General features: G+C 59.1%; 15 protein-coding genes across 15 annotated transcripts; 7 read left to right on the plus strand and 8 right to left on the minus strand.

The window, feature by feature from the left end:
* Nucleotides 1–377: 377 nt before the first annotated feature.
* Nucleotides 378–683, minus strand: SCHCODRAFT_02696009 (uncharacterized protein; the record flags this gene model as incomplete). Its single annotated transcript, XM_003034691.2, has 1 exon — nucleotides 378–683. One exon carries the CDS (start codon nucleotides 681–683, stop codon nucleotides 378–380), a length of 306 nt encoding a protein of 101 aa, XP_003034737.1.
* A 1,464-nt stretch (nucleotides 684–2,147) lies between these two features.
* Nucleotides 2,148–3,519, minus strand: SCHCODRAFT_02482920 (uncharacterized protein; the record flags this gene model as incomplete). Its single annotated transcript, XM_003034690.1, has 3 exons — nucleotides 2,148–2,222; nucleotides 2,277–2,699; nucleotides 2,746–3,519. 3 exons carry the CDS (start codon nucleotides 3,517–3,519, stop codon nucleotides 2,148–2,150), a joined length of 1,272 nt encoding a protein of 423 aa, XP_003034736.1.
* A 441-nt stretch (nucleotides 3,520–3,960) lies between these two features.
* On the minus strand, nucleotides 3,961–5,036 carry SCHCODRAFT_01263529 (uncharacterized protein). The gene is made up of 5 exons (XM_050341345.1): nucleotides 4,920–5,036; nucleotides 4,733–4,843; nucleotides 4,507–4,668; nucleotides 4,233–4,298; nucleotides 3,961–4,153 (listed from the first exon to the last, which is right to left on the minus strand). Exons 2-5 carry the CDS (start codon nucleotides 4,801–4,803, stop codon nucleotides 4,000–4,002), a joined length of 453 nt encoding a protein of 150 aa, XP_050203241.1. The 5' UTR covers nucleotides 4,804–4,843; nucleotides 4,920–5,036; the 3' UTR covers nucleotides 3,961–3,999.
* Nucleotides 4,786–5,721, plus strand: SCHCODRAFT_02683655 (uncharacterized protein; the record flags this gene model as incomplete). Its single annotated transcript, XM_003035493.2, has 4 exons — nucleotides 4,786–4,854; nucleotides 4,931–5,083; nucleotides 5,304–5,372; nucleotides 5,441–5,721. The coding sequence occupies 4 exons, from the start codon at nucleotides 4,786–4,788 to the stop codon at nucleotides 5,603–5,605; spliced, it is 456 nt and encodes a 151-aa protein (XP_003035539.1). The 3' UTR covers nucleotides 5,606–5,721.
* Nucleotides 5,722–9,045: 3,324 nt separating this feature from the next.
* Nucleotides 9,046–9,567, plus strand: SCHCODRAFT_02662314 (uncharacterized protein; the record flags this gene model as incomplete). The annotated part of the gene is made up of 1 exon (XM_003035492.2): nucleotides 9,046–9,567. One exon carries the CDS (start codon nucleotides 9,046–9,048, stop codon nucleotides 9,565–9,567), a length of 522 nt encoding a protein of 173 aa, XP_003035538.1.
* A 555-nt stretch (nucleotides 9,568–10,122) lies between these two features.
* Nucleotides 10,123–10,410, plus strand: SCHCODRAFT_02481996 (uncharacterized protein; the record flags this gene model as incomplete). Its single annotated transcript, XM_050342807.1, has 1 exon — nucleotides 10,123–10,410. A coding segment is annotated over one exon (288 nt), but the record flags the coding sequence as incomplete, so codon positions are not given.
* Nucleotides 10,411–11,012: 602 nt separating this feature from the next.
* On the plus strand, nucleotides 11,013–11,738 carry SCHCODRAFT_01083748 (uncharacterized protein; the record flags this gene model as incomplete). The annotated part of the gene is made up of 2 exons (XM_003035491.2): nucleotides 11,013–11,413; nucleotides 11,465–11,738. 2 exons carry the CDS (start codon nucleotides 11,013–11,015, stop codon nucleotides 11,736–11,738), a joined length of 675 nt encoding a protein of 224 aa, XP_003035537.2.
* Nucleotides 11,739–12,060: 322 nt separating this feature from the next.
* On the minus strand, nucleotides 12,061–13,542 carry SCHCODRAFT_02696013 (uncharacterized protein; the record flags this gene model as incomplete). The annotated part of the gene is made up of 2 exons (XM_003034689.2): nucleotides 12,061–13,462; nucleotides 13,517–13,542. 2 exons carry the CDS (start codon nucleotides 13,540–13,542, stop codon nucleotides 12,061–12,063), a joined length of 1,428 nt encoding a protein of 475 aa, XP_003034735.2.
* Nucleotides 13,543–15,892: 2,350 nt separating this feature from the next.
* SCHCODRAFT_02045390 (uncharacterized protein) lies at nucleotides 15,893–16,926 on the minus strand. The gene is made up of 4 exons (XM_050341604.1): nucleotides 16,771–16,926; nucleotides 16,395–16,711; nucleotides 16,315–16,346; nucleotides 15,893–16,241 (listed from the first exon to the last, which is right to left on the minus strand). Exons 1-4 carry the CDS (start codon nucleotides 16,861–16,863, stop codon nucleotides 15,931–15,933), a joined length of 753 nt encoding a protein of 250 aa, XP_050203243.1. The 5' UTR covers nucleotides 16,864–16,926; the 3' UTR covers nucleotides 15,893–15,930.
* Nucleotides 16,927–17,588: 662 nt separating this feature from the next.
* Nucleotides 17,589–18,456, minus strand: SCHCODRAFT_02608964 (uncharacterized protein). The gene is made up of 4 exons (XM_050344347.1): nucleotides 18,364–18,456; nucleotides 17,973–18,313; nucleotides 17,785–17,921; nucleotides 17,589–17,730 (listed from the first exon to the last, which is right to left on the minus strand). Exons 2-4 carry the CDS (start codon nucleotides 18,016–18,018, stop codon nucleotides 17,638–17,640), a joined length of 276 nt encoding a protein of 91 aa, XP_050203244.1. The 5' UTR covers nucleotides 18,019–18,313; nucleotides 18,364–18,456; the 3' UTR covers nucleotides 17,589–17,637.
* Nucleotides 17,921–18,730, minus strand: SCHCODRAFT_02045449 (uncharacterized protein). The gene is made up of 2 exons (XM_050341605.1): nucleotides 17,973–18,730; nucleotide 17,921 (listed from the first exon to the last, which is right to left on the minus strand). Exon 1 carries the CDS (start codon nucleotides 18,675–18,677, stop codon nucleotides 18,063–18,065), a length of 615 nt encoding a protein of 204 aa, XP_050203245.1. The 5' UTR covers nucleotides 18,678–18,730; the 3' UTR covers nucleotide 17,921; nucleotides 17,973–18,062.
* Nucleotides 18,731–20,675: 1,945 nt separating this feature from the next.
* Nucleotides 20,676–21,396, plus strand: SCHCODRAFT_02045603 (uncharacterized protein). The gene has a single exon (XM_050341606.1). The coding sequence runs from the start codon at nucleotides 20,830–20,832 to the stop codon at nucleotides 21,238–21,240; it is 411 nt and encodes a 136-aa protein (XP_050203246.1). The 5' UTR covers nucleotides 20,676–20,829; the 3' UTR covers nucleotides 21,241–21,396.
* Nucleotides 21,045–22,094, minus strand: SCHCODRAFT_02608968 (uncharacterized protein). Its single transcript, XM_050344348.1, has one exon. It carries the CDS (start codon nucleotides 21,716–21,718, stop codon nucleotides 21,479–21,481), a length of 240 nt encoding a protein of 79 aa, XP_050203247.1. The 5' UTR covers nucleotides 21,719–22,094; the 3' UTR covers nucleotides 21,045–21,478.
* Nucleotides 22,095–22,543: 449 nt separating this feature from the next.
* On the plus strand, nucleotides 22,544–22,771 carry SCHCODRAFT_02482047 (uncharacterized protein; the record flags this gene model as incomplete). Its single annotated transcript, XM_050342810.1, has 2 exons — nucleotides 22,544–22,594; nucleotides 22,643–22,771. Coding segments are annotated over 2 exons (180 nt in total), but the record flags the coding sequence as incomplete, so codon positions are not given.
* Nucleotides 22,772–22,842: 71 nt separating this feature from the next.
* SCHCODRAFT_02045557 (uncharacterized protein) lies at nucleotides 22,843–25,525 on the plus strand. The gene is made up of 4 exons (XM_003035490.2): nucleotides 22,843–23,299; nucleotides 23,353–24,335; nucleotides 24,391–24,441; nucleotides 24,501–25,525. The coding sequence occupies exons 1-4, from the start codon at nucleotides 23,263–23,265 to the stop codon at nucleotides 25,377–25,379; spliced, it is 1,950 nt and encodes a 649-aa protein (XP_003035536.1). The 5' UTR covers nucleotides 22,843–23,262; the 3' UTR covers nucleotides 25,380–25,525.
* Nucleotides 25,526–26,444: the final 919 nt, after the last annotated feature.

A 26,444-nucleotide genomic window follows, 5' to 3' on the forward strand; every position in this document is an offset into this window, starting at 1 on the left:
AGGCGAGGGCCTGCGTGATGGAAGGTATCTGAGTAGAGATGCGCGCTTCGATACTATCGCTTACCTCAATATCTTGTCATCGCTCCTTAAAAGGCCTGGCCACAGCCGCTGTCGACGCGAGCAACGTCGAGGGACGCATCGTCATCAAGCAGCGGCAAGCTGGGCAGGCGAATGCGAGTACACCATGTCGCAATTTCAACGGGCACAAGGCATGAGGGCGCGAGCGCGAGGGCCGGAGACGTAAGTGCGACGCCTGAAGAGCTGAGCCTGAGGTCAGGTTATGGACGATTACACGCGTAAACAAGCTCACGACGCGAAAGAGGATGAATATGTCGGCTGAGCTGCTTCGGCTACAAACGCGCGAAGACAACGCGGGATTACGCGGAGGCCCGCGAGAGTACGCGGAGGCGCTGCGAGAGCACGCAAGACGCCGCTGCCGTGCGCGCTCTTGGTCCGCCTCCAGTTGTACAGGACTCGTCATTGCCGACACCGTTGCGCGTGGCTTGATGTCGTCGTGCGTTGGAATGCGTAATCGAGATCGTTGAGGTCGTCCACTTGTTGGGGTCGTGCGCGTCGAGTCTGAGATTCGAGGCCGTCCGCGCATTGCTGGTGTCGTCCGCGGCGCAGGCGCCACGCGCGTCCTTGACGTCGTGGAGTTCGTCGGCGGAGACGAGGCCGAACATGTGGGATAGATATGGATGTGGTCGAGGTCATCCATGCAGGCGCAATCGTTGTGCAGTCGAGAACGCGCGAGTCGTACAACTCGGCGTCCGCGAGCAGTGGAGCGCTAATGGACACAACGAGGGCGGAGGACTGTGGAGAGGAGGGTCCTGGGCCGGAGTGTTCCACGCTTCTTGGCGAGATGGGATAACGTCGGCATGGTCGCGTTCGGGTGAGTCCTGACGCGCTCAGACATCGGGCGTACAGAGAGGAATAAAGAAGAGCTGGCGCGTATCAGAAAGCGCGATTCTGCTCGCGGCCGCGGAGCTCTCCTCTTCTCCTTGCCGCCTCCCGACCGCGACGTGCGCGCCGCGAGCTGTCATAAGGGCTGAGTCAAGGTCAGGGTTTTCTGATTTGGCGTTAGGATGATCTTGGGTCGCGGGCATGGTCGTGGCGGGCTCATGACGCAAGACGGCTCTTGAGTCGACGACAAGGGGGTAAGTATAGCGACAGGTATGGGGAGCGTCGGTATATCAGATCGTCATGGTGTCTCTTGCGCGAGGGGGGCCCGGGTAAATCAGCGAAGGTCGAGATTATCTTGACGCCGCCGTGAGGCAAGGAAGAGTGCTTCGCCAGCTTCAGCAGCAGCTTCACCGGCGCAAGCTTTGAAGACGCACCTTCCAGAATCATCTTCCCTGCGCAGACCGCGTGCGATCGCACTGCACCTCGGGACCAACGTCTCTCGCAGGCGCATCGCAATGAGTGTTCCCCTCGTCCTTCGCGTTCGTCCTCCTTGCCTGCGATCCCACCCTCTCAGCCGAGTTCCCTGTTGACTGAGTCGCATCTGAGGAACCAATTCTGGGCACCGAGATTAGAGCTTTCTTTGCCAGTGCGCAGAGCGAGAAGAGGTGATGGAGGCAGGGAACAAGGGGAAATAATTCCGCATCAGGCCATCATTGGGTTCTGATCGCGGCGCCCATCAAGCCAAGCAGAGCCAAACATGTGTATCCAGGGCATCCATTTGCTCGCGCGACTCTTCTAGGTGAGGACCCACGATAGCTCACGCAGAGACTTACAACGCGCCCTTCGCGCTCTGACGGCTCTACGGCCAGATGGCTTGCCATATAGCCTTCGGCCGCGTGAAATGCGGAACGCCGTTGTCAAAGCACTGCCGACTGGCTATCGGACGAGCAACGCTTTCAAGGTATACTTAGATCGTAATAAAGGGGTAGGGACGATGAGATCGTCCTATGGCAGGCTGTTGACTGTGATGGTCGTGGTTGAAGGTCAAGTAGGTATTGATGCGTTGATGATCCAGGCGCACTCAACCCAATTATGGGGGCTTCAAAAAAATCACGTGGACGAGGACGGTCAGGTCAGCCTATTGCTCTTGATTTGGATAGGTATCGGGATGTTTGAGGCGCACATGAAATCGTACAAAGACAAGGACTCAATACACGAAAGAGAAAAAAAAGAATTCTCGGATATCATGGACGAGTTTCCGAGTTATAGCTCTGCGATCCGTCTCGCCTTCCAGGAAGCGGACGATTGTCGCGATTGGGCTTATGACGATGTAAGAAAATTTCGCACAACAAGCGCGCAGAAGAATGACTTACAGATAACTTCCTGGCAGCCTTACGAAGCCCAGCCTCGGCCCGGCGCGTAAGCTTCTTCCAGCCTTTCTGCCACTTGCCAGACTTCTTGGACTTCCTCTCCACCTTCGTCCATCCATCTCCAGCCGGGGCCTCTTCCGCTGGCTGAGCCTCCGTGTCCAGGGACTCAAACTGCTCGGCCAGTTGGAGCTCTACTTGTTCGGCGTAGGCGTCCACGTGCTCTTCGTCAATGGACTGCCACTCGGATGTGGAGGATCCGCCCGAGCGCCTACGGCGCTCAAAGGCGCTGCTGGATCGAGACGACGATCCACGGCTGCCACTCTGGTGGTCGCTCCACCGAGACGGCACACCGATGTAAGCCCATTTTGTGCGCTGCGCTGGAAGCTCGGCAGAGTACTCTGCGCCTTCCTTCGTGAACAAGCGCTTCTGTGGGCATGGTTAATAGGTGTCAGGGTGCTGAAAACACGCTCACTATCCAAGTGCCTTCCCACAGGATATAGGCCTCGCGGTCCAGCTTCTCTGGATCGGTCATAACCTTGTCCAGGTACTCTACAGTGTCCGAGTGATATGTACCAAGCACCTTCATCGATTCAGCGTTGATATACGGACAGCTTTCGTCTCCGATAGTTGTCTGGTCCATCCAGTCATTGTTGTAGACGACCAAGCGGTCTACAGCAACAGTGACTCGAAGAGGAATGAGCCATGAGGACGAGGGTGCGCCCCATGGAGGACTGGTGTGGATGTGATACAGTTCGCTATAGTCCTCGACGTGTTCTCCAACATATACGCCCACCACATAATTCTTGACGGCCTCGGGCAGGTGATCAAAAGATGAGCCGTCGAAGGTGCCCATCAGGAAGACATCCACGTCGCCCTCCTTACGGTGCGTCACGTCCCATATGACGCAAGGGCGGTGCTTCTTGAAGCCACTTTGTTGAGAGGTCGCAGAGCGTGCGCTCTTGGGGCGACCACGAGATGAAGCACGAGACGCAGGCGCACTCGAGCGCTTGGCTGACCTGCCCCGCAGTTTCGTGATCTCGTCGCGATACTTCTCCTCTACGACGCATTTCAAGGGATATAGAAGATGCGCTCTGATACCGCGGATGTCCCCGACCTTCAGAGGGTCCAACGGGCGGCCAGAATCGTCGGAGACTTCGCGAGAAGAGCACAAGCAGGCGAGGTTGCCGTCTTCCGGAGGAGGGTCGTAGTGTACGGGATCCCAAACCGTCTCCGGCAAGGAGGACATGTTCGCAGGTCGGGCGGGAGGTAAAGCTGCCCAACCGTCGATCCGCATCGTCTTTATACAAGGAAAGTCTCATCATCAGTGACCAGGCGCTTTGCAGTCCCAGATAGGAAGCAATGAGCAATCGATGGTTCGACAAGCGCTTCCGCGATGCGAATGCTTCTCAGCCTAAAACATGGAAACGATGGGAAAGTCGCAAAGTTCCAGACGCCGGTGCGCTCGCGCTCAGCCGGGATATCTGCTGTTGTAGGATGAAATCGCTAAGGTAGGGAAGCAAGGCAAAGCAGAATTTAGGAAGTCCAATAAGCAAGCATAGGCGTTGGTGTAACTCATGATGGGGGCCAAGAGCGAGAAGTGACACTGGTCCGGCGGCGGGCGCAAGAATACCGATTTGTGGCGTCGTTCGGCGTTCGCCGTTTTCATGTGGCGCCGGCAATTGCAGGCGACGGACGAGCACTCGGCGAGTGCCTCAAGGGCAGCTTCTCATAAGGACACCTTTCTAGCACTACGTCTACGTAAGATGTGACATGTATTAGAGCAAGTGAGGTCGCAGACCGATTCAGTGGAATCAAGCTTCAGAGATCTCGCATCGCGCAGGCTATCCCTCACAAATTCCCTCCACGAATCCCTCGGAGACCTGTAACCTAGCGTCAGTATGATCTTTTGTTTGAGTGGTCGTAAGACACATGCCCCCGTAGAAGAGGATATGTACTCACCAAAGCCACGGTTCCGGGCGCCGCATCCCTTCATCTCCGGGCAGGAATGCACGATGTAGCCTGAATCTGCCGTATAATGTGACGAGTAAGACACGCTGCTTGTCGCCAATGAAAACCAGTAGGCTGTGTCTTTCTCGACTTTGCAGAACGCGAAATAGCCGAATCGACGAGGGTTACGCACGACTGACGCCGGATCGTGTATATGAAAGCGACCGTAGAGCATTACGAGCAGCTAGTCCGCTCCATTGTTACCGCAAACGAGAGATAGGAATACCTCGGCGACGATCTCGGGCGGGAGGCACCGCACGAGCGCAAGCAGTGCGCGGAGGAGGCTGGTCCTGTCGTGCAGACAGCGCAGCCGTAGTAGGCTCTGCAACTATCGAGTTTCCTTCGAGGCATCTCCACGAGTATGAAAGGAAGGCGAGCGAGCGACCTTCTGGAGGTGAATTATCGACTACATCAGCGGACGCGATGTCGAACCGATGCGATTGATCGCTCACTTGATTACGCAGGAGCACTCACTGGCCTCGGCGGCTGCTTCAGTGGATACGACATGGCTATCGCGAAGCATGGTCGAGACTGCGAACAGCTCTCCCAACGCTTGGGCGACGCTTTGAATAATGTCAGTATCTAGTCGGTTCGTCATTGACCACGCCTAGTATGAGGGATGAGGGATATCATACATACCTATCGGACAGGGTCGAAGAGCGAGAGGGGCGCTACCGAGTACGGCGGCGCACGCAGCGCAGAACGTCGAGAGCAGGCCGGCGGTGCATCGGCAGTTTCCGAATCCCGCCACAAACCGTCTGCTTCCGTCGTCATTCGAACCCCGACCGTTCTGGCGACAGACGGTGAGTGTGGCGGCATAGACAACCAGATCGATGAGAGGGGCCGTCAGCTCGAGGAAGGGGTCGTCAGCGCAATGAAAGGGGCCGTCAGCTGGATGAAGTGGGCCGTCAACTCAATGAAATGGGCCGTCAACTCAATGAAATGGGCCGTCAACTCAATGAAGAGGGGCCATTAGCGAGACTGGGATAGCCAGCTTCTCCCGTGTACCTACAAACGAAACAGCGCGTATTGGACTCGGATCAAATCGTCGAGGAATTCGGCGGCCGCTTGCTCGATGGGCGGCAGCAGCGGGTTCGTCGATGTCGCGCCGTTCGTCGACTGGGATGCAGTGGGAGCAGCCCACTGGATAAATGCCCCAGACCGCTCTCGGCGATGAATCGCGCTCCGTACCAAATATGGCGCGCGCGCCTGTATTGGAAGTCCGTGGATATAGGAAGGTGTATTCGGACGACTCGAATCGGGAGCGTACTTTGAATCAATGCGTGGGACGGAAAGCGGAGGGCGAAGCCACGAATGAAGGCTAGCCGGCGACAAGGACTGCCAGGTTCGCAGGCCCCGGCTCCGCCAAGCCGACAATGAAGAGGTACGACGCTGGTCGCCTGCCGGAATGCTGGTCGACCACCGGAGGAGGCAATTCGCTTCGTTAGTGCCTCCCGCGCACAAAGTCCCGAGGCCATACGCACCGATGAGTGGGCTTCATATCGAGGGACTGTATAGAGCAGATGGAGGGCTGCGCATTGTGTGCTTCGACGTTGATGTCCAGGGAAATGGCGCCGATGTCCAGGAATACGGCGCGGTCATCCATGCCTTCGACGTTGTTGTCCTAGTATAGGCTCCGATCCCATTGAGAGAAGCTTGAAGGCCTATTGAGACGAGATTGAACTCTGAAATATCAAGGGGAAGTGCATGGACCGAGACCATGTGCAGATAGAGACGATCAGCGCGAAGGGGCGGTCACCGGACCGAGACGTTCTCAAGATGCTGTGAAGTGGGGTGGAGGACGGAGGATATGAAGAAGGTCGTGGCGTGTAGCGAAGGAAGGATGGTGGACGGTTACGACAGAACTCTCGAGGGATGGAAGAAGCGGTCGGGTCGGAGGATGTGCGAGTCATTGTTGAGGAGAGTCGGCGCCTGTTGTATGGCGGGCGTCAAACAGCGCCACAAGAGTGGATGAAGATAGTGGGGGACGCACTTAGCGAAGCACATTGTGCATTTGTACCCTCTCGTAGAAGCATACGCAGGACGCACGCTAGAAGTGCTCTTCATTGGGGAAGACTGACAGAGCGCGCGGAAAAGCACCAAAAAGGGATAGACAGCTTCATTGTCCTTGAGTTCAAGTCGAGCAGAGAAATTCATCAGACAGAAGGGTGCGGTTTGTAGATTATAGAGCGACTGCGCGACGGCATGACGGCGGAAAACAGGGTTGAGTCATTCAAAAGTTCGAATCGGGGGTGCGCACGTGGAAGCACGTGCTATCGGACGAGTCCGGCAACGCCACAAATGATGTACTCCTTGCCTCCAACCATCACCACCGCGCCGCTCGCCCTGTCTGTACATCTTCAGTCGGTGGAAGGAGCTCTACATACCTTGACAGTCTGCATACCTTGACAGTCAACGTATCCGATGGTCTTCCGACTTCGGTCTCCCCTCAATCTAGCCACTTCAAGCGGACAAGCGAGGCGATAATCGCGGTAGCCCAGTCCCAATCAAGCCGCCATCAGTGAACTATCAGGCCTCCATCGAACCATCCAACTCACCGGCCTTCGACCTTCCATTTCAAGCCCCACAAAGAACAACGGCCGCGTAGGACTATACGACCACGAGGTCTCCCCACCGGTCCTCCGTCGGCCTCGAGGCGGCCCTAGGTTAGGCTCCGCGACGATAAGATTGCCTGGTGTCCTCTTCCCGTATGCGCGTCCATCGCCATCATGAAGCGTGCGCGGGTCATGCTCTCCTCCTCGTCGACGGTGCATTCTCCCGCTCATCGCTCAGACGCGACGACTCCTGGCCGGATCTCCGTCAATGGTGCTAGCGATGGCGACATCGCGTCTCGTCAATCAGGTGCCAATCTCCTGACTTCGCGTAGTTCATCTCAAGGTCATCTCGTGCTCTAGCCCGCTGCCGTCATATCGACCGTGCGGGTACTTCATCTCTTATCGGCCACTCGTACCGTCTCGTAAGTACTTTGCGCAATGACAATGGGTTCATCTTCGAGGTCCGAAGCGGGGAGGACGGCCGACTAATGAACTGCTACCCGGATGGTTGAACCCCGGCGGCGAGCGCGGAAGATCAAGCATGCAAGGGAAGATTGCGCGCGATAATCGCTTTTTACGTGGGTCCTACGTCTTCGACTTCATATCCAACGGCTTCGACTTCATATTCCTACGGCTTCGCATGCATGTCCCTACGTCTTCATCTTCATGTCGTCTTTCACATTGCCCTATTCGGACGTGGAAATATCCCTGGTGAGTACGTCTACTCTTCCTGCATGCCGTCGCCGCTGACCACAAATTACCAGTTTTTTCGACGTAAAGGACTCCGAGTATGACGGGTTTACGCGTCACGAGCGGGTCTTTCCGCATTATTGCTTGACAGTAAGGACGACGAGATCATGTACGTACAGGATATTGATTATCGCTCGTATCTCATGCATGGTACAGGGTCTTGCTTGGTTGTATTCCCGCGACGTGGCGAGTGCATCGGATGAAGACGCGGCTTACCTCGGCAAGGATGCGGCTCGTCGTGATCGTCCGTCCGCTGGTCTTACCAAGAGTCATGGTACGTATCCCCATATGGCCCTTCCTTTGCCCTCCTTTGACGGTCAAGCATTCGATGCAGTGCTCCCAAGCGGGCGCCAAGACCCATATTGGCCTTTGTCAAGGGAACAAAGGGAACGAATAAGGGCTTTCTTACTACGACGTATGGTGCGCACCTTCTTTCGCCGCTACCATCCTCATCGAGGAAACAGCATCTGTAACACGCTCTCGCTCTCGCGCTCGCATCACCTTCCTCCTCTTGTCCTCGAACGCATCCTTCGACCTCCATGCCACCGAACGCCACTCAAGTTCTTCGAACCGCAATCGAGGCTCTGCGCAAAGCCCAAGCCGTCGTCAATCCGGAAGTACTGCGCAGCGGCTTCTTCCCAGATGACGAAGGCATGCTCGCCATCCGTGAGCAGACAGAGTCCTTGACGCTCGAGCTGCAGCGTGTCAACGCTGCGGTCGACGACCAGCAAGAGTACTGCGCCGCACGAGAGCGAAAGGGCCTCGTGTACCGAGCTTTCCGCTCCGCTCTTGCGAGCCTCAGGCTCGAAGTTGCTCCCGAGAAGACGCTGATCGACTTGCTGGGCGTTCGCCACTGGATAGCGGCTCAGATTCCCCTGCATCGCGGGGTCCTCGTGCCTGTGCGCCGTCTGCCTGTCGACCTCCTCAAAGAAGTCTTCGAGTGGGTCCTGGAGTCCTTCGTCGAGGAGCGCGCTGCGTGCGAGGACGTCGTCGCGGGCATGCTGATCCTCACCCACGTCTGCGCGCACTGGCGCTTCGTGGCGCGCATCACGCCGCGGCTGTGGGCCTATCTGTCTGCGCCGGCGAGATATCTCGTTGCGCCGTATACTAATCATTTCCTCCCGCTCTCTGGCGGATACCCGCTGCAGTGGTCGTCGGGTCGTGATCTGGAGAGCTTGGTGCCGTTCCTCGACGTCCTGCGGCTGCATGCTGCGCGATGGCACTCCGTCGCGTTCAAGGCGACGACGAGCGCGCTCTCTCAGCTCGAGCCCGTCGGTGCGCCCGCCCTCCAGCAGGCGTCCATCGTCGCCCTCGAGGACTACAAGACCAAGCTCGTCTCGCTGCGATTCTTCGAGGACGCGCCGCATCTGCGGACGCTGCACCTCAAGGTCCAGTGCAAGAGTCCGCTCATATCTCTCCTGCCGTTCTCCGCGCTCACGGAGCTCGTGATCCACGTCGCGATGTACCCGGCGGCGGCGATCCTGGCGCCCCTCTACGTCTGCGCGCGCACCCTGGAGACCTTCGAGTACAGCGTTGGCAAGAACCTCCCGAGCAACGACGCCGTCGCGGTCTACGAGTTCCGCTCCCTGAAGGCGCTCCGCCTCTCTGGCGAGGCGGGCCCGCTCCTCGCGTACATCATCCCACCGGCGCTCGAGCGGCTCACACTGCACGACGCTCAGGCGCCGGACAAGAAGCCCGAGCTCTTGCAGCACTTCGTGGTCCGCGTGCCTTCCGCCAGGGAGACGATCGCCTTCCTGGACGTCTGGATGGATGGCTTGGATGACCTGGAGCAGCTGGCTCACTTGGCGCGGAGCGTCGGCATGCTGCACGCGGCGGGCCTGGAGGAGCTGAGATTCTGCGGCTCGCGGGTACCCGATTACTTCTTCGAGCCGTTTGACGCGGGAGATCGTGGACTGTACGTCAAGGTGGTAGTCGCTACTCTGAAGGACTACTTGCATGAAAGCCTGGCTAGCCAGTTCTGATCCAGGCTCGAAGTAGTCGTATTATCGTCTGGTCTAGATCTGCCCTACCCTTTGTCTGTTCGAGTACAATTCGCATGTTCATGCTATATTCCAGGAAAAAGTACCGGTCATGTTGCTCCTGGTGGTAAGGGCGCGGCGTGGTGGCAGCTCATCCGCCTCGAGGCCCCCAAGATGTGACACTGCGTCACGACACGTGCTCTTGCCGCCTTTGACTCGTTTTCGGCCACCCGCGCCTTGCTTCCCCCCAGATTGCCTTTCCACCTGAACCTTGATCACAGAGTCAGTGAGCCGATAAGATACCATCACGACACTGATTAGTCTCGCAGAATGGCCCCTCCTATCGCTTTTGATACTCTGGGGCGGGCTGAGATCATTGCCACTGAGGAATTGATACGCAGTGGCCGATCTCTTGATGCGGACGAATGGGTAGAAATTAAGGGACTCTCTATGGCTCTGGAGACGGAGTTGAAGCGTATCGAAGAGCGCCTGTCGAAGCTACAACCAGCCGTTGCCGCTCCGAATCGTCCCGCCAAACGTCGCGCCGTAGTCGCCGCAATGCGCTCGGCGCTGCTAGCCACTCATAAGCGCAATGGAAGCGATGTGGGCGAGGCTTCCCTCCTCGGCATTCAGCGCCGCATATCAGCTCAGCTGCATCTGCATCGCTTGCTCGTGACGCCGGTCCACCGTCTGCCTTCTGAGCTTCTCTCCGAGGTCTTCCTCCACTACCGTGACGCCCTCGTCAACTCTCGAGATGAGCTCGACATTCTCTTCAAGATCGAGTTCACGATCGTCTGCGTGTGCTCATCCTGGCGCGCGGCGGCGTATGGGACCCCTCAGCTGTGGACGCGTCTCACGAGCCCGCCGGCGAAGATGTTCTTGGAGTCATACGTGCATCGCTTTCTTCCTTTGTCCGGGACTCTCCCCATTCACCTCAACTCGCGCTCTGCGGACGGGATGCTGCGATCCTTCCTACTTCTCTTGCGGTCTCACGCATTCCGATGGGAATCCGCCTGCTTCCGGGGCAGGACGAGCGATTTCAAGGACTTCGAACCTGTGGACGCGCCACTGCTGCAGCGAATTGACCTCGAGTTGACGGAAGAAGGATATGCGAGTATGAAGGAGCCTCTCAAATTTTTGAAGACCGCGCCTCAACTCAGGCACGTATCATTCCGCGCGCCGGCCATGTCTTCCTCGCTCTCGCTCAGGCCTGCATCCGCACTCACATCTCTCCGCGTGCACATCACGATCTCCCGCACGCAAGTCATCATCCCCACGCTGCGCGAGCTTGCTGATACGTTGGAGGACCTAGAGTTCAGCGTCTTCAGCGATCTATCTGAGAGCCACACACCGCCCCCTTTGCCGGTCGAATTACCCAAACTCAGGCGCATGCGCCTGCTCAATCGCTCGTGTGCTGCGCTGGACTTCATCAGTCCCCCGAGGATCGAATGCCTTACCCTCGGCGGCCCCGACAAGAAGATGCCCGGCACTCTACTTCGTTTCCTCGAGCGCGAACCGCAAGTGGCCGCTGGCCTCCGTCGCCTAGCTCTGAATGGACGAGACATCATCAGGACCGTGCAGAATCTGGAGGATCTCATAGGCTGCTTCGAGCGCTTGCCTGGCCTTCGCGAGCTGGCATTCGCCCATCCTCCGCCGCCTGCGGTCCTGGAGGTACTCGTCGTGCGCGAGGAGGTGTCGCCCTTGCTCCCGAGCCTGCGGGATGCGAACTTCAAGACGACAAGGGAGACGGTGACGGCGTACACGAAGTTCAGAGAGTCGAGGGCCGAAGAAAAGATGATACACGGCGTAATGGTCGCCGCGTTGAACCATGCCGAAGCGGATGGTCCTGGTAAGCGACTTCGTCATATATCGATGAAGCATGGGCTAACGACAAGAGTAGTCGACACTTTGGAGTTACGCATCCAGGATTGGCTGTCGAGGACGTCGACGTAGCGAGGTGCCGAGGAGGGTTGCAAGGAAAGGGCGAGATAAGCTGGGCAGTAAGAGCTCAATTTGCCGCGGAGGTTTATAAGATGGTGTACACGCCAAAACAATTTACGTTGCATTGCATCCAGACGCCGGTTGACGTCCCCAGCTTTGGTTGCTACCAAATGGTGACAAATGCGGTAGTGGTAAGTAGCGTTAACCTGAGTCGGACGCTCGATTCGACATAAGAGGTCTACGTTCAGTGATGCCCACGTCCCGTCGACGCTGGGCTCCCTCTACCTCTTGGTGTGATACCCCTACTACCATCTCTCCGTCTACCATCTACCTCGTGCGGTCGTCCAAACAGGGCACCGATATGTTGTGCGACGAAGGGAGGAGGGGCGGGACCGGCATAGCGATGGTATAGTGCCGGACGCGTACCACCCCAGTTGGGAGGCATCATACTCGCAGGTCGAGGCAGCGGGCGTGTCGATACGTGCCCCCATTGATGCGGCGGTCGTGACCTGCGAAGACGCGCTCAGGCTAATTACTGGGACTCGATGGGAAGGCTTACCCATTCGCCTGACTCTGTGGCTGACACCGTCTTTCCAACGCCTCGTTCTGCGCAGTTAGCGAAGCGAGCGCCTCCTTCAACGCCTGCACCTGCTCCTCGAGAGTCCGTACTTGCAGCTCCGCACCCTCGGTTTTCTTAGCTAAGTCACCCGCGCGCTTCTGCAGCTCGCCCATCCGCCGCTCGTCGACCTTGATGCGCCGCTCGCGTGCTAACGCTTCATCAGCGCGCGACTCAGCCGCCTGAGCACGCACGAGCGATTCCTGCAAGCTCTTATCTGTCAGCTCGGCGCATCGCTGAGCAGCCTGCAGCCGCTCGTGCGATTCGGCGTCCCGCCTCTCCGCCGCCAGAGCGCGCTGCTCCGCCTTCGCGAGTCGAGTCTCGGCGATGACAAGACGGTCCTCGAGCTTTCGGATAGCGGCAGCGTAGCTCTTTGCCTGCGATTCGGCGTATACTGCGCGCGCCTCAGCAGCGGCGAGCACTGAGTTCTCGTCAGAGGCATGAGCCGGGCCGCCTCCAGCATGAACGTCCGTCCCATGAGAGTCATGAGGTAGAGTCGCACTCGCCGAGGATGCTGAGCCTAAGAAGTTGCTGTCCTCGTCCAGGCGGTGCGCAGCTCTGTCTTCAAGCTCGCCCGCGAGTGCTTCGACCTCCCGGGTACGCTCCTCGGCCGCCTGCGCGCGGGTCTCTGCGGCTCGTAGGCGCTCCTCGACCTCCTTCACGCGGTTCCACGCGCTTGCAGCGTCCTTCTCGGCATCCTCAGCACGCGACTCCGCTTGTCTGACACGCGCGTCCGCTGAGTCCGCACGGGCCTCGGCGTCCTTGACGTGCGCCGACGCGGCGGCAGCGCGACCAGACGCCTCCCGAGCGGCGGCCACGGCCGTCGCAGCGCGCTTCTCCGCGCGCGATGCCCGCTCGTCCGCCTGCCGAGCCATTTCGAGGGCTGCCTCCGCCCGCTGCTCTGCCGAGCATAGCTGCCCCTCAGCGCGCTCCGCACGCTGGTCAGCGTCTTCCGCTCGCGCGCCCTCCGAGGCTGCGTAGCTCTGCGCGAGCCTTGCGCGCGTCTCCGCGTCCCGCATCCACGTGGTCGCCTGAGCGGCTTGCTGTCGCGCGGTCGCCACGCTTTCGTCGGCCTCGAGGATCGAGGATTGGGCGTCGAGCAGCGCACGGGCGAGGCGTCGCATGCTGCATTCGGCGTCCGAGAGCTGCTGCTCGACGAGCTGCAGGCAGCTGCTCGGGTTGGCCGGCCATGCGGAGGGCGTGGCGAATACTGGTGTGGGAGTCAAAGGGTCGTTGGTGGATTCGGATGAGATTGAGGAAGGCGCCGGGGACGACGCGCGTATGGGCGCAAAGTTCTCCTCAGCTCTATCATTGTGGGGTGAACTCGTCGTTAAGTGGAGGCTGCAAGCGTTCATCAGGCTCTACATGAGCTTTAGGGCGGAAGGATATACGCACCTCAGGCGCGATGCAGGACAAGACATGTTGGCACGGTGTGAGGGACAGCGCAGAGGGATTTACAATGGAGAGAAACGAAAGAATATGTGCGCTGTGCGGCCTGCCGCAAGTCCAGGGATAGGGATGGTACAGAGAGGCACTCCTTAGAACGTGACGAGCGTGAGGCTGATCGAGTACAACGTGCTGAACATGAACTCAATGAGTCATAGTAGAGGAACTGGCTTCGTTGTCACGCGTGCAATGATCTCGCCGCGGAATTCGCTCTGTTCAATCAAGGTCAGCAGATCCGCCGTTTAGTAAAGTGAATGTCACCATCCGTTGATACGAGCGACATCGAGAGGAAGTCGAAGTCATATCCAACCCTAAAGCTTTGATAAGTTACTCGTGAGGCACATAACGGCATGTTGATTGTGGTGGACTGTAAGACTGTAACCCTTTCAACAGAATCATTCGAGTGACTGCGATTAGCGGCACGGCGGTCACGGCCAAGATTGGGAAGTCGAACCAAGGAGAGCACGTGGAAACCTCGTGAGCGTAACGCCCACGTCCTTCGCTCCCTGATGCGATGCTTTAGGAATGTTCTGCTCCCCCTTCGTCCCTAAGTATCGATAAATTGCGAGCTGCATACCCGAGATAAATGATCCTCAAGATCACGCACCTTGTGGACACGCGGCGTCACCGTCCAGGCTTTCGAGCCCAATCACACCGCCATCAGCGAACTATCCGACGTCTCGTACGCCGCTTTCCATTCCAGGCCCCACAAAGACAATGTCGTGGTCGTCGGTACGGCCTCGAGGCGTCCCTCGCATCAGTCGCCTCGCGGCGGCTGCATAGTTAAGCTCCGCGTCGGTAAGCTTACCTCGTTTCCGCCTCCCATATGCGCCTCCATAGCCATCACGCCTCGTGCTCGCATCCCATCGCCCTCCTCGTCGACAGAGCATTCCATCGGGACTTGATGTCGCCTTCCAGCGGTTTGCATTCCTCTTCGGATCTTCGTTGCCATAGCTGTGCAACGCTCGTCAGCCTCGCATATTTCACGTCGCGCCCAACGTCTCTGCCGTACGTATGCTGGTCGACAGGAGCCCTGCGTACCTGCCTCATTTGTGGTCCATGACCAGATTCACGGTCTGATACTACAGCGTCCCTATGAAGACTTACGTGAGTCTTCCTTCGCACTAGCAATAGGCGCAAACTAGTCATCGAACTTGCCTGAATCAACGACCATGAATGAGGATAACGCGACCGCTTCTCGTCCGCATTCACGATTAGGACCCATGTCTACGGGGTCTGTGAGCTCCATTCACGAGAAGGCGAGCGTACCGAAGGGCTTGCCGAGTGTATGGGGTTCTAGGGCTCCTGCCTTGCAGACGTGCGCTCGGCGTACACAACGAGATCGTCCTCTGCGAGTATCATCAACATAAGAGCCTTTTGAACTGTTGAAAGGGCCCGGACTCTCTGTCTCATGGATCGCGTGCTCCCTCCCGAACTCAACGAAGCGATTGCTTGTGATGAGGGCCGCGCCTAGAGACCAACTGCGAACAATAAATCGCCAAAGGTACAGAACATGGCTGAGAGGCCGTACCTCTATGATAAAGTCGACAGGTAGTCAATATCGCGCACCATGAAGTCGAGCGCGACCGGAACACATTACGCGCGTACCAATGTCATAACCTAAGGTCTCAAAATGTCAGCGCGGAAGCAGCGGTTGCAGAACCTCAGCTTACGGTCCTCTCTGCCTACGAGATACGAGTTAGCGCATAAGCAGAGCAAACTCCCAACCGAAGCTTACGCACCACGTCTCGTGAGCTTGTCGCCGACACAGCTAGAAGGACAACATGAGCGCCGCGATGCCCAATCCAACAGAAGACCTTGCTCGAATCGGGAAGTCTGAAAGAACGCGGCCACCCGCATTCGCTCCGCGACTGGCGAAGAGTGCGTCGGACGTTATCGTCGATGTGGTACGGGCTGCTTCGCCAATGCGCCACAGGCTTCCTCCTCCATTCGCCGCGGTCAGGGTTATCCTCGCCAACGCGCTATGGGCTTCCTCGCCAATGCGCTTCGAGTCTCTTCGCCGGCGCGTCCCCGAGCGCCTTCCCCGATGCGCTCCGGGCTTCCTTACCCATGGAGTGGCCTGCGAGCGGCCTGCTGATCGAGAAGCCGTGTTGCGGGGAGTCTGCCCTCGCGCGCCTCATGGGGCGCCCACAAAGGCAGGAGCGTGAGAGCGTATTAAACTACACCTGGTAAATAGTGGCTGAGGGCGTAAGCGATCAGTGGATCTACATGGAGGAGGGAGAATGAGGACGACGCTGCTCGTCTGTTACGAACGGCGCTGGGAATGCGTATAGCGAGGACGGCAGACGGTAGGCTTACCAGAAAGCAAGCGATGAGCGACTGGAAGTTGGACGCCGCCGCCTTCACTCGACACAGTTCGTCCAGAATACAAGGCGAAGTATGCGGATGTGCTTTCCCACCGAACCGGGTAGCACACCGCTGGAGATATCTTGGATGCATCCCTCGCGCTTCACGACTTCCGCCGGAAGATGACCGCACGGGGACCTACAAAACGCGTTCAAGTTCAAGCACTGTTGTTGGTCGGACCCACGTATAAGGTGAGTATCCGACGCCTCCCGCGCACCAAGGTCGAGATCGAGGGCCGCACCACAGCTGATATCGCCGTGAGAGGTACGGTGTCGGTCAGAAGCGCCCCGAAAACTGAGTGTGTGCACTGGCAGGACAGAAGGACGCGTCACTGGCGATTTGCGCATCGAAAAAGGCAACTTGAAAGCGCTTCATCGTACCTCGCTTCGCCTTCTTACGCAGAACAGTAGGTCTTGGGAGGGCATCAGTGATGCGAGCCGCATGTCGAAGAAGAACTGACCTTGCGAGCCGCATGTTGGGCGAAGGTCGATCTCGTGAGCCTCGTGGGGCGCCCGCAAAGAATTGAGTGTGACAGCGCATCGGGCCGCGCTCGGAGCACAGGACGGGGGTACATTGTCGGCATCGATGAGGGGAAAGGGAGGGGACGACGGCGAGAAAGGCGGCCGACTGAAACGCGCGTACGTTCAGACCACAAGTAGACACCGAGCCTGCATTGAAGAAAGACAAGATGAGTCGGAGCTCGTAAGGTTCGCGCCAAGATCGGCGCCCATAATGAACATCTCGGTCGCGCTCCCGCAATTCAGTATGAAACTTTCCCTCGAAATTTTGTTCAGCGGATTGGATGACACGCCGCCAGTGATATTCTGGACGCTCACCTGTAGATTACGAGGACTCTGCCGCCGGCAGGCGGGTGCACTCGAAATATCGTGGACCTGCGAAGGTGCATCGGCGTCGTCCACTCGGTGCATCGGCGTCGTCCACTCGGTGCGTCAGACTTCATCCACTGTTGGTAAGAACCGCGCGCAGATACCAGGCGCTCGCCGAGGCCGCGACAAAACAAAAGAGCGCGCCACGACTATATCACCTTGGAAAGTGAGTAGTCGATTAGAAGTCCGAGTCGAGAAAAGCACCCTCTAAAAACGCGCGATTGGCGAGGAGCCCGCATCAGCGAGCTGCATCGAATGAGGAAACCTGAAAGCGAACCTTCGAACCCCGGGCCGCCTTCTTGGCCAGAGAGGAAGGTCCTGGGAACGATCAGTGATGCGAGCCGCATGGCGGGGGATGGGAGTTAGCCTGTAAGCGCTGGGAATAAAGGTCTCTATACGCTCCGTACACAGGCGCCTACAAGTCGCCTGCAAGGATCGGTTGTCGCAGAGCCAGCGAAGAGTCGACTTCTGAGGTCTGCATCGTCGCAAACTATGGGCGAGAGAAGGGATATTGAGCTCTATTCGATGCTTGGAGAGTACACGATATCTGCTCGGCGTGTCAGCCAAAGAACTCCCTACGCGGGATACGAAGATCCTACCAGATAATCTGGACCGCATCTCCGCCATCCCTACTCAATCCTACCCAATCACATCCCCCGCCCGGCAAATATTACGCGCGTTACGACACGCCGCCGCTTCGCCCTCAACGGCGCATGCGACGGACGGCGTACCACTTGTGCTCATCAGTCACGAGCACGCGCGGTGGCGCGGCAAGTGCCCGGATGTGGGCGAGAAATTCGGCCATAGGTGGCTTCATCAGGACCAGAGCAAGTTGTGGCGCGGTTGGGGGCGATATATTGGGCTAGAGGCGACCATACTCCTTGTGGAAGTCCGCGTCGCGGTGATCTGCTAGTGATATGATCGTCCGATTGCCGCCGCGCAAAAGGAAAGACGACTACGCACGAGGGGAGACGAGGACGAATACAGTACGCAGGTGATGCGGCGATGATGGATGCCCGCAGGGACTAATTCACGAGGGAAGCCAGCAGGGGATGTGCCGCGAAAGACGACGTGGGTCTCGTCGCGTTCGAATAATCGCGCTCAACAAGAGGTCAGTTGATGGAGAGGCGTGCGTTGGCGAAAGGGCGTACTTTGATGAAGTAGCGCACCGACCAGACGGCTCTCGACGGTCGTCATGTCCCAGTGGTGCTGTCGAGCTCTTCAGCGTTGGTCCCCAGCTCTCAGCATCGCCTGAAAGACCGCCGCGCATTCGCCCGCGCCGTATCCGATATCAAGCTTGCCGTGGGAGATCGACGAGAGCCGCATGTGCCGACGACGGGCTCGCCGACACAACATGTGATATCAAGAGGGGGAAGCACGTCATACCGCTGATCAACTACTCGTCCTCGACCCTTCATTCGTCCTCCAGCTGTGGCTGTCCGAAGTCCCCGGCGACGAGAACAAGAGCGGTTGCGGACCGGGCCCCGTAGGATCTGGAATAGAGTTCGTCGGCACGCAAAAGAGCGAATCGGAGGATATACGCACGGGCAGTACCAGGTAACGGTGGCGCTTCCTCGCCCACGGTCAGGGTCGACGAGCGAGGGCGGGAGGTGTGCGCGTGTGGGCGCAGCGATGGTGGCGCTGGGCGAACTTCCCCTCCTCCGCCGTGGGTGCATGCCGGGCGTCAATCGAGGGAAGCGCGGTCTCACTCGGGTTCCCAGGCATTCGCAGAGCATCAGAAACTCTCGGCGGGTCGGTCGGGCGTATCGCTGCGCCCTCTTTGGACCCACAAAGGCACCTACTAGTAGGCGCTGAGCGTAAGCTCGGAGTGTTGAGGGTGGCAGGATATGCATCATGTTTCGTCGTAGATGAATATATTCCGAGCTAGACAAGGCAGGAATGGTCTAGCTATCAGCAAGGAACGGCGGCTTAGCAGCTGATGGCCGAGATGATGGGAGAACAAGGCAAGTAGTATGTGGCGTCGTACGGCTTTCGCCGAAGGGCGCATGACGCGTCAGGTCACATCACATGTCACGAACTTCAACTTCAGCGATGATTACAGCAAGCGAAAGATCGTTAGAGACGACCGCGCTCGTGGAGCGCGTGTGATCTGACCTTTGGTGGAGCAGCACGTGGTCCCGACTGTCCAGCACTTCCAGCCGCCGCTGAGGGCTATCTGCTAGCCGCAGTGCTCGGAATTGTATCCAGGAGGGCTAAGGGCCATGGTCCGAAAGAAAAGAGCCGGAGCTCTGAGGAGAGACCACCTACAAGCACTTGTCACAGTCGCCTGGCGCTACTCCACAAGAGCATAGATCACGTCTGCTCCACCGGCGACTTTGTCTCTAACGATCTTTCGCTCGCTGTAGGCCGACGCCTGCCTCACAGCATCTAAATGCGCCAGCTGACTGATAGAAAATTATGCCTGCATTGCGGAGTGACTGCTTATCACGTAAATATTGCAGCTCATTGTTCTCACCGATTATACGTCCTACAGTACTATATCTCCGCATAGACCTCGCCAACCGCGACTGTCCGAGCATTTCTGACGCACGCGCGAGGCTCTGTATACCACCGCGTGCATGATGCTCTTTGTGAGCTATGAATGCGGGCTCCAATTGCCCATATGCCAGTCGCTCTACTCTACGATGACCCATTGTCCTCCCCGCCACCTCAAACCCGCCTCCCATCCATATCGGTGTGCAATGTTCCATACTCTCACTCTCGTGCGCTTCTATCAGGCGTCTTACTCTTTCGGACCCTATGCGCACTGTACGTGCTCATTGCATCGTACCTCCCATCTCGCGGCGCACGTCTTTCCCGATCTGGCGGACAATGGCTGGAGATAGAGTATAGGATGCGGAAAGAGCCGCTCTGCGCGAGTTAGCGTACAATGTCTCACTATATAGGCGAGTCCGCTTCTGGATGGAAGGGTGAGAGCAACGAGCCGCTGATTAATGACCGATGAGAACGAGAGTATGAGACGTCTTTCAGTCTATATCGAGGGACAATGTTCAACGAATATATGATTCATTTCGGCGTCGTATATAGCAAGAATACCTACGCCCTATAGGTACCGTACGCTACGCTCTACATCCCTCTTGCATGACTCGGGGTATGGCGAGTTTCACAGTGGACAATGCGAGTACTATACGCACTGACGGCGCGTATAGATGGGAGGCGCGTACGTTACCGTCAGCGTCGTGCGACTCACCGTTAGACGCTCAGGGGACGCGCCTTCAGTGACTCGTCAGTTGCGCTGATGAAGCCCCATTGTCGGTCGCGGGGAGTGACTCGTCGGTCGCGTATTGGGACTGGCTTCGTCGCAGACACCTCAAGGCCGAGGGTCAGAAGGACCGCGGACAATGAGTCGTCGTTATTGACCGTCGTGATTCGGCGCTATAGAGTGCACTGAGTCGCTACTATTGGCTGCATCGACCGAAGGCCGCGACGTGAACGTACAATGCTCGTGAAATCGCACAGAACCGAGTCACGGCACGAATACAAATTCGAGGTACGCGTCGGCTGCGAGAGAAGGTGCGCTTAGATGAGCGCGGCGAGAAGTTTCCTGTCAAGCGATATGTTCACGGCGCTGGGGAGAAGCACGCACCGTGGAGAAGCACACATCAACGCACCGTGGAGAAGCACACATCAGCGCACCGCGGAGAAATGCGCATCAACGCACCCGACGGTTGTCTGCGAGATTGTTGAGCGAGAGTCCAGGGGAATGACGAAGTGAAGGGGGAGGGAATGGGGTAGTAGACTGTCCTTCGACGCTGAATCAACATTAGCGCTCGCAGCACCGCAATACAGCGTCTCGCAATCGAGCGTGATCACCGCTTCTGCGAGACGATAGCATACGCGACCGCTAGTGGCATGCGCGACTGGTAGTGGCATACGCAGCCGCTAGTGGCATACGCGACCGTTAGTGGCATACGCGACGCGCCAGCAGCATACGAAGCTGCCCTCGGCTCACGCCTTCCGGATCCAGGACAATGGACGGTCGATAGGATGTCGATTTTCACGTTGAGCAGGAGTGGTCCTGATCGCGGCGAGCGGTATGCAGCCCATCGCGTCGAGCGGTATGCAGTCCATCGCGTCGAGAAGCCGCCCCGCCACGTCGGTAAGACGTCGCCCCGCCATGTCGGTAAGATGTCGCCCCGCCGTGTCGGTAAGACGTCGCTCTCCGCGTCGAGCAGGAATGCAGGCAGCGCACCCGAAGAATGGAGGCCCTCGCGTTGTCAGGAGCACGGGGCCGTCATGCTAGTCAGTTCGCTCGCCGGATCCTGGTGTCGTACTCTCCGGATCCTAGACGTCGTACTCACCGGATCCCAGGCGTCATACTCAGCGGTCATGTCAGCCCCGCCGTGCGCGCCGCTCAATCCCCGCGTCGGCCGACGCCCCCACGCCCCCAACGCTTAGCCCACGACGCCCCCGCGGCCTAGCCCGACATCCCCCCGCGTCATCGGCCTCAAGGCGCGCGGGCAATGTCGAGCAATGTTCAGGACGTGCCGGTCAGCATTGAAGACGTACACGGTATAATCGTGACCGTACACGGTATAATCGTGACCGTACACGGTATAATCGTGACCGTACACGATAATATCAAGGCCGTACCGGTCAATACTTCCTCGACGGCCTCGAGGCCGGAGGGATGCGCTCATTGCATGTGCTGCGCGTACTTCCCCCATGGCGGACCGTACTTCCTGCCCGCCTCGAGGCGCCGAGCAATGTCCTCTGCAATGAATTGCTTGAACACCTGGTCAATATGTCGCGCACCGGGTTCCCGCGGGGGGAATGGATGGATGCGCTGGCTGTGAGTCTGGACCGGCAGGCGCGAGGCAGCGATGGGAATGATGGGGGCGATGAGAATGGTGGGGGCGGTATGGGCGAGGGGCATGATGGCGGGGCGGAGGGGACGGCGGGAGCGACGGGCGTATGCGACTCACAGCAATAAAATGAATAATCCGCCCTCCGAGGACTCAGCGATGGGAGCGATTCATTGCGCGCCCGCCTCGAGGCCGGTGGGATCATTCCCAGGGCGGCCGTCGCCCCTGGCGACGATGACGAGCTCCGGGACGTAGCGCCGTGCCCAGGGAGGCGGACATGAAGGCAGATACACGGCAGATAACATAGACATGTAATATCGCTCTGACATAGGGATAAATCGATGGATTTGGGTGGCGCGTACAATGAATCGATGCGGGCGCGCGCGTGCGGAATGAATTGCAGGCGCGTGATTAGGTGTACGTCGGGAGGGTGAGTGGGGGGCGTCGGACTGTCCCGGACGACGCTGAACGCGTTCGCTCGTCGCCGCGGAAGCAAAGAACGGCGGCGGAGGCAAAGCGGAGGCCGGTCCCGGCGGCAAGTGCGGCACGTTGCGGCTGTCGCACGTGATGAGCGCCGTTTGAATTTTCGCTCTTGTCCTCGCCCTCGATGTCTCAGCCGCGTGTAACGGCGGCGCGCGAATGTCTGATGGAAAGCAGCCGCGGTCGATTGCGAGAATAATACCCCGGAGAACAAAGCAGGTCTCGCGCCCCGCGGGAATCGACCCATGCCGTTTACTCTGTGCCCCGCGCGCACCCTCCGACGATGACAGGCGCGCGGAAGAGCGGGGGGAGAAGGGTCGAGGCAAGGTGCGCGGCGGGACGCTCGCACGGCCCAGCGCTGGGGTTAGGGTCGCGCGGAAAAGGAACTTTCAAGGACACGCGATGGGAGCTTTGATATCAGCTCTTCAGATGCGCTTCGATGCACTTTGTCGGAGGGGGATGGGCTGGTGCGTGCTCCTTCATTCACTGCGAATACGCGTCTGACGTTCATGCAGATCGCCCGAGGCGGTGCTGGCGACGACGAGCAGGCAACGCGCAACGAGGATGACGACCAGCAGCCAGCCGCCCCCGCACCGATGCACCGGCGGAGAATAGGCGGGAGAGTCTATGCCATAAGACGATAAGATCGCGTACCGGCAGCTCGGGCGGTCGGCGGCCAGAATGGGGAAACAAGACAATAACCGGCGACGGTGATCTCCATTTTGATCCTGGCGAGCGCGTGCGCGGCGGTGACTCGAGCCCTTGATCTGCGAAGGATCTCTCCTCCTTCCGATTTCGTCTTATGCGTCAATTCCGGACAAGACAAAGACAACGAATCGCGCCGCGCGGGCAAGCCGCGTGCCTCTCCGCCGGCTCCGGGTCGACTATAAGAGATCGGTCCTCTATTGTCTTTCGCCGCCACCTCCCGCTGCGTCCCCGTGGGCTCCCCCGGCTCCTTTTTGTCATCCGTGCGCACACAGAAGAGAAAACCAGGACACCCGCGCTAGGAGAGCATTCCTTATTCTCTCCCTCCCCCAACGCGCGTAGGAGCTAATTCCGCGGACGAGCGTGCTCTCCGCCTCTCCTCTCCTCTTTCTCTTCGTTCTACGATTCGTTCCACGACCGATCAGCGATCATGCCCGTGCTGCGCACTCGCGATACCTCTTCACGTCGTACGTCCCCGCGCACATCGTTCAGGATTCCCCCGCTCATCGTTCCCCCGCAGCCCTTGAAGTCACGACCGACGCTCCCGAGGTCCCGACTGTAGCGATAGTTTCCCCCACGCCTCGCGCGTTCACCTTCCCCCCTGACAACCACCTGGACGACAGCCCGTACTCGACGCCATCGTCGTCCCCCTTCGAGCCCGAGCTCTCCCCCTCCCAGCGAACATCCTCCCCCGCTTCCTTCCCCTCCGCCTCGACTTCGGCGACCCCGGGCCCTGCCCCCGCCCCCCTCACCCCCTTCGGCGCGGCCCCGCTTCCCTCTCCCTCGCGGGCTCACCAGGTCCATCGTCGCCAGGTCTCCGACTCCAGCGTCGATCGCCGCCCCAAGAAGGGCGACGAGGACTACATCAAGCGCCCCGAGAACGCCTTCATCCTCTTCCGCCGCAAGTGCGTCGAGGAGCGCGCCCAGCGCGACCCGAATGGCGCACCGCTCCCCAAGAAGCAGCGCCAGGCGGACTTGAGCAAGACCATCTCCGCTCAGTGGAAGGCGCTCTCCTCTGACGAGCGCCAGTACTGGGAGGCCCTCGCCCGCGAGAAGAAGCGCGAGCACGAGCAGCAGTACCCGGGCTACGTCTACCGCCCGCAGCGCGTCCCCAAGCGCAAGACTCTCGAGCGCCGGCGCGCCGCGGCGGCTGCCGCTCAGGCGCAGCAGGCCGGCAAGCACTCGGGCGACGACGACGAGTACGTGCCGCCCGCGGCGGCGGGCAGCGTGCGGCGGTCGGAGAGCAGCGACGCGGCGCTCCCGGCGCGCTACTCCTTCGTCGTGCCCATGCGCACCCATGGCCGCAGCGTGAGCGCGCCGACGCCGCCGCCGTACCAGTCCATCACGGTCCCGCGCGTCTACGCGCGCACGCCCGACGCGAACGCGGACGCGCCCAGCCTGCTCCCGCTGCTTCAAGGCCGGCCAGGCTTCGACTACGTTCCCCCCAGCTTCGGCCAGGCGGCGACGCAGTTCGGCCGCCCGCCTCAAGGTTTCGAGCCTCAGGTACGTCTATTGTCTTTTGCTATCATAGAAGCGCGTGCTGACGGTCCTTCTATAGCTCCCGCAACCACCACACCCGCATCAGTGGCCGCAGGCGACGACATACCAGGTGCGCGCGCTTCTATTGTTCTTTCTCACACACGGGCTCACGTGATCCCTTTTTTGTAGGAGCCTTCGTATACCTCGATGCCTCAGGAGTACGCACCGCCGACGCAGGAGTACCACCACAACGGATGGGCCCAGGACGCGCCGATGCTTTCGCCTGCGTCGTCAACGGGTCCAGCGACGCCCACCTCGCAGCATCACGTCTCGGATTTCGCGGAGGACAAGCGCCGCGCCGACCTCGACTCGCGACTCGAGCAGCAGCTCACGGCGCAGGCCCAGCAGCAGCAGTACGCGGGCCAGACGTACGAGCCGTACCCCTTCACGAACCCGTTTGCGCCCGAGAGTCAGCAGCCGCAACAACAGGGCTTCGACCTCGCGCCCGTCTCTCCGAACGAGCAGGCGCCCTTCATACAGCAGCCCACCGACCAGTTCTCGTCCCCGGCGTACTCGCCCGAGGAGCAGTTCAACGGCGCGGAGAGCTTCAACGCCGCCGACACCTCGTCCTTCAACACCTGCGACAACGGCCAGTTCTCCAACGCGTACCCGCAGTACGACTCCGCGCTCTTCGCCAACGACGGCTCGTCCTTCCCCGCCGACGGCCCCGGGTACAACTGGTGGCCGCCGTCCTCGGACGTCTTCGCGCCGGACGACTTCGACATCAACGCGATCCCGGGCGTCCAGCTCGACGTCAGCCGCTTCGACGACGGGCAGCCCGCGTTCGGCGGCGAGGCTGCGCAGTTCGGCGATGCGGGCTTCGGCGGCGGCGAGTTTAACGTCTCGGGCTCGAAGGCGACGTTCGCGTCGGAGTGGGGGCAGCAGGACATGGGCTTCGGGCAGGGGCAGGAGCAGTACCAGGCGGAGTGGGCGACGGAGCAGCAGTACCACGTTCAGGAGTACGCCACGTCGCCCGTCGCCGCCAACGCGCCCACCACGGGCGTATAGAAACTATCAAGTGTGCGCGTCGTCTATATACCCCGGCCTTCACGCCGGCTAGACGCGCGCGCACCTACACCGAGGGTGAATACCTTTTTTACGACTTTACACATGACAATTTCCCTACCATCTCATCTCATCTCTCCATCTCCTCTCATCTGCCTGTTGTTTGTTCTTTTCCCTTATTGTACTTCATGTATTGCTACCTACGACGCGCGCGCCCTCTGCCCCGACTCAGGCTTGACGCCGAATTGTACTTTTTTCAACCCCTTCATTGACGTGTTTTCCTTACCCATCCATTCACACCTTCATCCACCCACACGCATGCCTCCACCTCCTCCATACCGTCAACGCCTGCCTTGACTTGTCTCCCAATACATACGCTTGCATCGCATGCTCGTCCGGTGCGGTCTCGCGCAGCATGGTTTTTTGGATACATACCTGCACTACTACCCTTGCATTCACGCCGTGCGGCGTTTGTATTATTAAATCAATGCACTTTGGAAAGGAACGCTGGTCGTCTCCAGTCCATTCTCGGTGTGCTTTGAGTCGGAGCGGGTGCGAGAGACGCGTTGGATCGAGGAAATTGAACTTCGACGTACACAGAAAATGCCCCCGTCCGCTGTATGCATGTGTTTGGCTCCTTCCCCTTGAGGATACGCGTGGCGTTGGCTTGCTCTTGTCCTTGACCCTCATCTCCCTCGCCGTCCTTGAACCTGTCGTCGTCTCTCTTTGCTAGGATTCAGTCTTTCTGCAATTGAGATGCGCGTTGTGTTACTTTGAATATGCGCTGAGCCTCGTGTACCGCTGAACACGGTCCCCAAGAATTCGAACGACGGCCTCTCTCTCGCCATGCCCCAATACCTGACCTCGCGGCGCTTGATTCAGCTCACTCGAAGCACGAGGTCTATGGACAATGGTCAACAACCTCCGGGCTGTATCGGCCGATGTACGGGATACTCACCCTTAGCAGCGCACGTTGCGCGTTTAGTACAATACGCGCCGGGTCACGCTCGAATATATTGGATAATATCCACCTTTGCGCCGGAGAAGTACGTGAATTTCACGGGCTGA

This window comes from Schizophyllum commune (genome assembly GCF_000143185.2).
Source record: "Schizophyllum commune H4-8 unplaced genomic scaffold SCHCOscaffold_1, whole genome shotgun sequence".
Lineage (NCBI taxonomy): Eukaryota > Fungi > Basidiomycota > Agaricomycetes > Agaricales > Schizophyllaceae > Schizophyllum > Schizophyllum commune.

Excerpts from the sequence above, each read along its gene's own strand:
- SCHCODRAFT_02608964 (XM_050344347.1), bottom strand. The coding sequence starts at position 18,018 with ATGACGACCGTCGAGAGCCGTCTGGTCGGTGCGCTACTTCATCAAA. Across the intron at positions 17,922-17,972 it reads CGGTGCGCTACTTCATCAAA|CGCGATTATTCGAACGCGAC; the intron begins GTACGCCCTTTC and ends CCTCTTGTTGAG. Across the intron at positions 17,731-17,784 it reads ATTCGTCCTCGTCTCCCCTC|CAGATCACCGCGACGCGGAC; the intron begins GTGCGTAGTCGT and ends TCATATCACTAG.
- SCHCODRAFT_02608968 (XM_050344348.1), bottom strand. The coding sequence starts at position 21,718 with ATGCCCCTCGCCCATACCGCCCCCACCATTCTCATCGCCCCCATCATT.
- SCHCODRAFT_02045557 (XM_003035490.2), top strand. The coding sequence starts at position 23,263 with ATGCCCGTGCTGCGCACTCGCGATACCTCTTCACGTC. Across the intron at positions 23,300-23,352 it reads TCGCGATACCTCTTCACGTC|CCCTTGAAGTCACGACCGAC; the intron begins GTACGTCCCCGC and ends GTTCCCCCGCAG. Across the intron at positions 24,442-24,500 it reads CGCAGGCGACGACATACCAG|GAGCCTTCGTATACCTCGAT; the intron begins GTGCGCGCGCTT and ends CCTTTTTTGTAG.
- SCHCODRAFT_02045390 (XM_050341604.1), bottom strand. The coding sequence starts at position 16,863 with ATGCACCGAGTGGACGACGCCGATGCACCTTCGCAGGTCCACGATATT. Across the intron at positions 16,712-16,770 it reads AGAGTCCTCGTAATCTACAG|GGAAAGTTTCATACTGAATT; the intron begins GTGAGCGTCCAG and ends CAAAATTTCGAG. Across the intron at positions 16,347-16,394 it reads CCCAACATGCGGCTCGCAAG|ACCTACTGTTCTGCGTAAGA; the intron begins GTCAGTTCTTCT and ends TGCCCTCCCAAG.
- SCHCODRAFT_02045449 (XM_050341605.1), bottom strand. The coding sequence starts at position 18,677 with ATGATGCATATCCTGCCACCCTCAACACTCCGAGCTTACGCTCAGCGC.
- SCHCODRAFT_01263529 (XM_050341345.1), bottom strand. The coding sequence starts at position 4,803 with ATGCTTCGCGATAGCCATGTCGTATCCACTGAAGCAGCCGCCGAGGCC. Across the intron at positions 4,299-4,506 it reads CGCCCGAGATCGTCGCCGAG|ATTCAGGCTACATCGTGCAT; the intron begins GTATTCCTATCT and ends ATTATACGGCAG. Across the intron at positions 4,154-4,232 it reads CGCCCGGAACCGTGGCTTTG|GTCTCCGAGGGATTCGTGGA; the intron begins GTGAGTACATAT and ends GCTAGGTTACAG.
- SCHCODRAFT_02045603 (XM_050341606.1), top strand. The coding sequence starts at position 20,830 with ATGTCGATTTTCACGTTGAGCAGGAGTGGTCCTGATCGCGGCGAGCGG.